The sequence below is a fragment of the Oryctolagus cuniculus genome, chromosome 7, assembly GCF_051225735.1.
Source record: "Oryctolagus cuniculus isolate XC-2025 breed Fujian yellow rabbit chromosome 7, ASM5122573v1, whole genome shotgun sequence".
NCBI classification, from domain to species: Eukaryota; Metazoa; Chordata; class Mammalia; order Lagomorpha; family Leporidae; genus Oryctolagus; species Oryctolagus cuniculus.
In genome coordinates this window covers 151,544,456-151,553,141 of record NC_142873.1, presented here as the reverse complement: position 1 = coordinate 151,553,141, position 8,686 = coordinate 151,544,456, and the positions used below count along the sequence as shown (strand labels likewise).

Sequence of the window (8,686 nt, the reverse complement as noted above, 5' to 3'; positions counted from 1 at the left end):
AGGACTGTAGAATGTCACCTCCTGCGGGTGATGAAGGGGATGGGAAAGCTGCCAACACCAAGACAGGGTTGCTTGGGTCAACCTTCACCAAAATATATCAATCCAGACAGACTAGTAAGAATTACAAGGCAGCCACAGCCACAAATTGAACCAGTGCACACGCTGCGGGACTGCATGGGTCGAATGCCCAGGAAGCTAGCCAGGGGTAAGTGGGTGACACGCAGGATTTGGCTGGCGGCAGCCACTCTTCCCCACAGAGGAGCAGAAGAGCCCCGGAGGAAGAGGCATGCGGACGGCGTGAGGACGGGCAGCCAGTACTCAGGCCACAGCAATGGCGGAGTCACCCATGGCGAGAGCATCCTGGACACGGCCAGAAGCCAGTGCTTTGCATTCACAGCCCCTCGCAATTCCCAAGCCCACGTGGGTGGCACCAATGTGGTCTCGAGCCAAGGCTTAGGTGGGATTGGGCCCGGCCATCGGACACCAGGGCCTGTATGTGAACCTCTGCACCGTGTTGTCTTATTCTCCCAAGAGCAGTGCTTGGGACACACACACACACATACACACACACACTGCTTGCTGATGACACGTTTTATTCACAAGAGAACACTGGGAGTGCCCACCGGCTTGAGGCGCTGGGGAGGGGACGGCCCCCGCCTTGCCTCCGGGGTGGGAGACGGCTAGCTCCGGGAAAGACGGACTAGGAGGTGGTCGGCTCAGCAGCTGGGCTTGCTTCCCTTGCACAAGAGGTTGGGATAGTGCCGGTACCTGACGCTGTAGGTTTTCTGGTTTCTAGCAAAGCAATAGGCTGCGATCTTATCGCACTGACACACTCCTCTCTGGCAGTAGTCCTCATTTGCTGAAATCACAAGAAAACAAACCCCAGATGGGGGATGGTTGGTCTTCTGTGGCCTCCTGTAGGAACCGGGGGAGAAGACCCCGCCACATCCTCCCAAAGCTCCCAGCGTCACCCAGTCCCTCCTCTCCAGGTGGGCTGAACGGGTGTTTCTGGCTGACAGGAGACTGGATGGCTGCCCTTGGAGAGTGCGCTCCTCGTGCGATGGGGGCGCACGGCAGCCGGGCACTGGAGCTGACCAATGAGCCACTGAGGGAACTCCAGTGAGGACTTCTGGGAGGGAGTCACTTCCTGCCTCCACACACAGAGCTGCGCAGTGGGAAAGCCGCCCGAGAGGGTGGGGCTGCTGTGCTGGAGCCGCAGCCGCTGCCTGCGCGGCCCTGCGTGGATGCTGCCAGGACAGCAGAGCCCAGGGCTGGGGAAGCCTGGGTCCCAGATGCTGAGGCTGAGAAGCTGCCCCAGGCCCGGCCCTGCCTCCCCCAGAATCCTTACACGGCAGTCGGCCAGGCCGCATTCCCAGCCACTGTCAGTTGGCACCTGCTGCTTGGGACCTGCCCGCAGGGAGAGGCCATGGTGGAGAGAGAGCTCCTGACCCTCCAGGACTCGGGGTGTGGGTGCAGGCCACGCCCTCCTGCCCAGCCTGGATCCCCTGTGCGGGACCTCAGCACCCTCCCTGCAGCGCCAGCTCTCTGCTCCCTGCAGCGCCAGGCTCTCCACTCAGGGTCTCCACTGCCGGTCCCGTCCTCGCGTTCTCCCACTGTGCGGCCGGCTCTCCTCTGCCTTGGTCGTCACCCTGCCTGGAGAGCGCCCTGTGCCCCCGGGGGCCTGCCTGCCTCTTGGTCCGAGCAGCGCTGCTGGCCCCGTCATGGCCGCCCCCCTCTCCAGTGGGTGTTATCAGTCATCTCCTCACTGACACCCGGACCTGCTCACCCACCTGGCCTCATCTCTGGGTGCCCATCCCCCTCTGTCTCCTTCCTGGGCCTTGAGCCACCCAGTGGGGGAGCGCCAGACCCCCTGCAGCTCCCTGCTGCTGCCTCTGAGTGTGGCCCAGGCCAGCGCGCCCCCCTCCCAGCTGCAAGTCCCCCTCCACCTGCCCCTGTGCACTGTGCCCCTCCCCACACTCCACCCTGGCTCCTGCCACCCTCATCTCCGTGGTGCCCCCACAGTCACAGACCAGGCGCTCCCTACCCCACCCCTACCCAGGCCATCACCACTCTGGGCTGGCGCTGCCTCAAGTGCATCTTGGTTTCATTCTCCACCCCTTCCTCCCTCCAGACCCCCACCTGCTCTCAGCGGTTGTCTGCTCTATGCCCCGCCCCCTCACTACTGCCCTTCCTGTCATGTCCACCCTGCAGGCAGGGCCAGTCCTGAAGTGCAGGTGACCCTCACTCCTGTGTGCATCTGCTCCCTGCTGCTCTGGGACAAACTCCAGATGCCTCCTGGGCTCGGGGCCTGGCTTGCCTCAGCCCCTTCCTCCCTCCCCAGCGTCACTGCTCCCCACTCCCCCTCCTGCTGAGTCTCCCTGGGCAGCACAGGATGGCATCTGGTCCCCCTCTGGTCCTCTTGTCCACGTTGTGATCTCTCCTTGCCATGCCCGCAGTGCCCCTCCCTGGCTCTCTGCACAGCTGGTGCAGCCCAGCCGAGGTGGCCCCCCTCTCTGGGTGACCTGGAGCACCTGCTGCGGTTGGGTCCATCCTTGGCATCCTTGCTTCTGGAGTGTTGGCCACCTCTGTCCTCGCTGTCCTTACTCCCACCCAGACCTGAGCTTCTAGAGGCAGGGACAGTGTCCCTTTGCTTCTCTCGCTGTGGTCCCCCAGTGGGCGCTCAGGGGATGAATGGGGGAACTCGATGGGGTCGTGGGGCTCTCACTCACCACAGGTGATTTTGCCACGGCTCATGCTGAATTTGTAGCTCAGGAACTTGGTGCCACATTTACGTTTCTCCAGACGGCGGTAGCAGCAGTCATGGGCAAGACAGCACCTGAGCAGGAGGACATCCTGTGAGTGCCTCCCCACAGCTCCAGGGTCCCTGGGCCCCCTGTGTCACCCCTTTGACCCTGGGCAGAGACCCAGTGAGTCTGGCATCATCTGGAGCCTGTGCTGGCGGCTTTTCCAGCAGGGACGTGCTGGGACCTCTGAGTTCGTGAGGCCTCTGCTGGGCCCAGAAAGGAGCAGGGGGAAGGGAGGGCTGGGGTGGCCTCACCGATCTGTTGCATCCTTGGGTTCTCCTTTGCCACCCAGACCACAGTGACAGCCGTAGGCACCGTAATTAAGAAGAGCGTTCTTCCCCGTTGTGTACTTGATCATGTCTGAGAAGTCTATCAAATCGCAGTGTGCCTGCAGCAAACCTGGGGGAACAGGGCCCAGTGATGGGGTGTGGCCCCAGGCGCTCCCTGTCTCCCTCATCTCTGATACTCTCTCTGCCCCAGTCATCTTCTCTCCTCCCATCTGGGGAGAACTCTTGTGATGGGCGGGAAAACCCAGGGCCAAGGATGTAGCCCTCTTTAGGCTGTCCCCTGTTCAAGTACCAAGGTCAGCTCTTACCAATGACCATGATCGCTGTCAACAGCAACAGGGCCTTCATGTTGAGAGCTCTGTAGGGGAAAGAGCAGGCGATTGGCCAGGACCCCTCTCCCAGGTGGTCCCAGCCCTTGCCCTGGCCCCAGCTCTCCCGCCTAACTTGGCAAGCCCAGGGCTCCCACATGCTCCTCCCCCGAGGCTATGTCCAAGGTGACCACCTCTGTCCTCACAGTGGATGCATGGGATACCCTTCAATGCTGCACACGCATGTACACACACACACACACACACACACACAGAGCGCCTCCTGACCTTTTCCAGCTCTGTGGAACGGTTTCCCTTTCTTGGGACCCTCACACCCATGGAGTCCTCATGTGATTTGCTCATGAGGCTGCCAGCTACTGGATGGATGTGTCCAGGTTTATCCCAAGTAACTGGGAGGCTTATGAAGTCAGTTTGTGTCTCCCATGGCTTGGGTTGGAATGTAGCGTGTTACAACGCCACTGGAGATGCCGGCATCCCATACTGGCAATGGTTGGAGTCCTGGCTGCTCCACTTCCAGTCCAGCTCCTTGCTAGTGGCCTGGGAAAACAGCGGAAGATGGCCCAAGTACTTGGGCCCCTGTCATCCATGTGGGAGACCCAAATGGAGCTCCTGGCCTTGGCCTGACCCAGCACTGGCTGTTGCAGCCATCTGGGGAGTGAACCAGGGGATGGCAGATCTCTGTCACTCTTGCTCTCTAACTCTGACTTTCAAAATAAATCAATAAATCTTTTTTTAAAGATATATTAATTTATTTGCAAGTCAGAGTTCACAGAGAGAGGAGAGGCAGGGAGAGAGAGAGAAAGAGAGAAAGAGATAGAGAGATAGAGAGAGAGAAAGGTCTTGAGAGAGAGAGAGAGAAAGAAACGTCTTTCCTCTGCTGGTTCACTCCCCTATTGGCTGCAATGGCTGGAGCTGTGCTGATACAAAGCCAGGAGCCAGGAGCTTCCTCTGGGTCTCCCATGCTGGTGCAGGGGCCCAAGGACTCGGGCCATCTTCTACTGCTTTCCCAGGCCGAAGCAGAGAGCTGGATTGGAAGTGGAGCAGCTGGGGCTCGAACTGGCTCCCATATGGGATGCCAGTGCTTCAGGCCAGGGCGTTAACCCACTGCGCCACAGCACTGGCCCTATTCAATACAGCTTTAAAAAAAAGATCAGGCCATCCTCTGCTGCTTTCCTAGCCTTGTTAGCAGGGAGCTGGATCAGAAGTGGAGCAGTCTGGACTTGAACAAATGCCCATATGGGATACTGGCATTGCAGGCCTAGGGGCTTAACTCCATGCCACAGCACCGGCTCTGTAAATAATCTTTTGTTTGTTTGTTTTTAAAAGCTTGTATCTCCCCTTAGGCATTTCTTGCCTGTCCCCATACTGGATTAAAGGCTTGGGAATTCTTCATGAAATCTGATCCTCCCAAATTTATCTCCAGAACTGAAGCAGAACCTTCTCTTTGCAAGACGCTCCAGTCCCGTACACATGTGTGCATACACTGCCACATTCATACACACTTGAACTCATGCCTGAGATCCTCACAGACTCACCCAGCACACTTGCACACGGGCAGCCTCTTGTACACAGTAAACTGTGCACAGATGTACACACACCTGCCTACACACATGCACACACACACACACACACACACAACACAGTCGCTCTTGGAGTCAGCCAATACGCAGATCCTTATGCCCTTGACAGGCATTTGCTTTTGGGTTTTTACCTCTCAGACGATGCTGGAGTTGATGCTTCCAAGAGACTCTGTGGTTAGTTCTGAACTCCAGCTCCCCTTAAATAGCTGCTCCCTTCAGGGTGTTGGGGGCTGGTGAGGCAGTGGATGGGGCTGTGTGGGATCAACTGATGGAGTCCAAGATTTGGCTGCCCTGCCCCCGTGTGATTGCATCAAGTGACGGGAAGGAGTGGAGAACTAGAATTTATGTGCCCTGAGCTGATACCAGAATCAATTATGTGGTCAGACGGGTTGATAGGCAGTCAGGTTGGTCCTGGTGGAAAATGAGGGTCAAAATGCTTGTTTCCCCAAAAGTTACCTTTAGCAAGGTCAAAAGCACCTGCCCCACTCCGTAGGAATTTCCAAGTTTATCACGAGAATAGCAAGGGAGTGGTCATTCCCCCCTTCTGAGCTCCAGTGAACTCCAGCCTTCTGATTTACCTTGAGCAGGACAGACCGGGTAAATAAGATAACAGATCAGGTCTTTTGATGGCTTTGTCCCATCTTGTACTAACTGACAGCTTTTCCCCCCCAAAATTGTGCTTAAAAACCCAAGCAGCACCAGCCCCTTGGGGTCTTGCCTCCCTTGGAGCCCCCAGGAGGTCTCTGACTCTAAAAATGTTGCTTTTAAATACGTCTTACTTTTCTCTCTGCCTTGTCCACTTGGATATTCTTCCATGAGAGACAAAAAACCGAACGTGGACTTTGAATTTGCTGAGTAAATTCTCAGAGGTGTGACTGCCGGGCAGTCCCCTCCCTGCTGTCCTACCCAAGGTGACAAGGTCCACTTGTGGCCGGCTGTGCACTCGTTGTGTTAACGGAGAAGGCAGGGGTTCTTGTCTTCGGGCAAGAAAGAATTCAGGCGTGAGGCAGAGAGTAAGTGGAAAGCAACATAGCAAGGTTTATTAGGGAAGGGACATCCGTAAGAACGGATGGGCACCTCTCCAGACAGAACCTGAGAGAGTGCCCAGTCGCTCAGACTGGGGGAGAGCGAGGTTACATGGTTGAGTGGAGAGATTACACCTGAGCAGGCCAGGCGGGCGGCTCAGCAGCGAGGCAGAGGGCTGAGCACAAAGTCCGGTTGAGGCCAGGGGTTTTAAGGGCCTCTTCTCCTCCTGGAACAAAGGACTTTTTGGATGTAAATATGAAAACTTCTTTTCTGAGCCCCCCCCCCCCCAAGTTATCAGACAGGGGGAAGCCTGAGAGGAGCCTTAGAGGAAGGATGGTTATCGGGTAGAAGGGGCAGGGCGTTTGAAGTGCAGATCCTGGGATGCGCCTGGGAGGTTCTGGGGTGACTTTGAGATGCGGATGCTGGACCTAGATGTCAACTCCTTAGGCCTTTGTCACACACACACACACACACAAGCTCATTTCTGACTTCCCAAGGAACAGTTGCAGGCTCAGCTGCACAGACAAGGGGAGGGGTGTCCTAAGTGCCATCTGGGAGGATGAGAACCATTCCCGGGCCTGTCCTTGGGGCCCCCACAGTCCAGCCGGGAAAGGGATTAAGGAAGTGGAGTCCCCTTCCCCGTGCCTCCACCCTCTCCCCCACCCACCCCATCCCATCCCAGCAGCTTTCCAAGCCGGGAAATCAGAGTCTGTCCTGGACATTCCCAGTGAACAGCTGCCTGCAGGCCATCCCCTTTCTAGCTGTTCGGCCCTGGCCCATCAGGGCTCCTGGATCGATTGTTCCCTTTTGCCTCTGCCTTCAGGGACTTAGTGCAAGAAAGGATTCAGGCAGGAGACAGAGAGCAGTGGAAAACAAAGCAGCAAGGTTTATTAGAGTAGGGACATCTGTCAGAACGGAGGGGCACCTCTCCAGGACCTGCGAGAGAGCACCTAGCTTACACTCCGGCTGGGGTCTCTAAGGGGATGGGTCTTGCCTTCCCACCTTTCCTCTCCCCCTCTCCTTCTTCTCCTCCAGAACAAAGGACTTGTTGGGTGTAAATACAAAAAATTCCTTTCTGAGTTTTTCCCATTGAAGTTATCAGACAGGGGAAGCCTGGCTGGTGTCGCCCTGCCTTAGAGAAAGGATGGTTATCAGGCCAGGTAGAAGGGGCAGGGCACCCTGTCAGGATCCAGGCAGGACGTTTGAAGAGCAGACACTGGGCTGCACCTGGAAGGTTATCAGGATGACTTTGAGATGCCAATGCTGGGCCACTGTAGCTGTCAATTCCTTAGGCCTTTGTCACCCACACACAAGCTCATTTCTGACTTCCTACCCAACATTACCACTGAGGTTGTCAGACAGGGGAAGTCTTGCTTGCGTGGCCAAGGGACTTCTCTCTAGGGTGCCCGCCTTAGAGGAAGGATGCCCATCAGGCCAGGTAGAAGGGGCGGGGCCGCCTGGAAGGTGGTCAGGGTCTGGGCAGGTGCTGGACTGTGTAGGTGTCAGTTTCCTTAGGTCCTTCTCACACACGTAGGCTCATTTCTAACTTCCTGCCTGACGCGTCACCGATGGCAGCCCAGAGACAGCCCGCGTGCCAGAGGTGCTCAGGACCATTCCTCCCGTGCCCTGCACTCTGCAGCTCCTTGTACGGTGGCCCCTCACTGCTCAGATGGCTCAGTGTCAGTTCAGTGCCAAGGTCACTTCCAGGCTGCAACCTGGGCAGTCAAGGGGCAACCCCAGCCTGTCCCTGTCCCTCAGGGGGGAACCTGCAGATGGAAGCCCCCTGGTCACCGAGTCACCCTGGAGGACTGCTATCGGGGACTGGGTGAGCCCCAGGGGGCCTTGTGCATGACAATAACTTCTGTTGTGCTAAACCTCTGATGGTGGAGGTTGGCGTTATTGCAACAGTGCCCAGTCTATCCTAGGAGCCATCCAGGCACCTTTCCTCTTGAGAATGCAAGTTACTTCCAGCGCTAGACCCGTGTCAGGGGCTGAACTGTGTTCCCTTCCCGGCCTGCACTTCCAGTGTTGCAGTGCTCACGCCCGGGACCTCAGAATGCCAGAACCTTCTCTGGAGATGCATCATTGCACATGTCAGAAAGATACGGCCATGGGGCTGGACTCCTGTCTGGCACCACTGGGTCCTCAGCAAAAGGAGAACATGGGGCACAGTCATGTGTCCTCATACAGGGAGGACGACAGGTGCAGGGCAAGGCAGAGATCAGGACATGCTCCCGCAAGCCAGGGAACATGTGGAAGTGCCAATCAACCCCGTAGAAGGTATGGAGAGACCAGTTGCAGGTCCTCCCTCACAGCCCTCAGATGGAACCACCCAAGAGTGTTCAGCCTCTGAACCCACAACTGCGAGACCACCAGCGTCCGGCGTTTTGGCCTTTTAGGGGAACCCAGTACAAAGCCAGAGCAGCCCACCCCAGCCCCTGAGGGTCCCTGGGAGCCTCCTTCCCTGCGCCCAGTCTGGCTCCTCTCCTGGCCAGTGGATCTCAGGCCTCAGTCAGGGTTCAGAGGCGTCATCCTTGGGTGCTTCCTGGCCTTTGGTTAGACAGCCCAGCTCTGGGATCCAAGCTAGCACAGAGGCAGAGCAGCTTGGCCTCTGAGCGCCCTGGTGGCTCAGGCCCTGCTGTGAGGTCCAGGCACAGGCA

General features: G+C 57.4%; 1 protein-coding gene across 1 annotated transcript; it reads right to left on the bottom strand.

Moving 5' to 3' along the window:
* Positions 1-573: 573 nt before the first annotated feature.
* Positions 574-5,823, bottom strand: LOC100344421 (phospholipase A2, membrane associated). The gene is made up of 6 exons (XM_002716053.6): positions 5,780-5,823; positions 5,132-5,411; positions 3,400-3,449; positions 3,059-3,203; positions 2,730-2,836; positions 574-859 (listed from the first exon to the last, which is right to left on the bottom strand). Exons 3-6 carry the CDS (start codon positions 3,437-3,439, stop codon positions 717-719), a joined length of 435 nt encoding a protein of 144 aa, XP_002716099.1. The 5' UTR covers positions 3,440-3,449; positions 5,132-5,411; positions 5,780-5,823; the 3' UTR covers positions 574-716.
* Between the last annotated feature and the right edge of the window lie 2,863 nt (positions 5,824-8,686).

Excerpts from the sequence above, each read along its gene's own strand:
- LOC100344421 (XM_002716053.6), bottom strand. The coding sequence starts at position 3,439 with ATGAAGGCCCTGTTGCTGTTGACAGCGATCATGGTCATTG. Across the intron at positions 2,837-3,058 it reads CCCAAGGATGCAACAGATCG|GTGCTGTCTTGCCCATGACT; the intron begins GTGAGGCCACCC and ends CCTCCTGCTCAG. Across the intron at positions 860-2,729 it reads CCGTGGCAAAATCACCTGTG|CAAATGAGGACTACTGCCAG; the intron begins GTGAGTGAGAGC and ends TTGTGATTTCAG.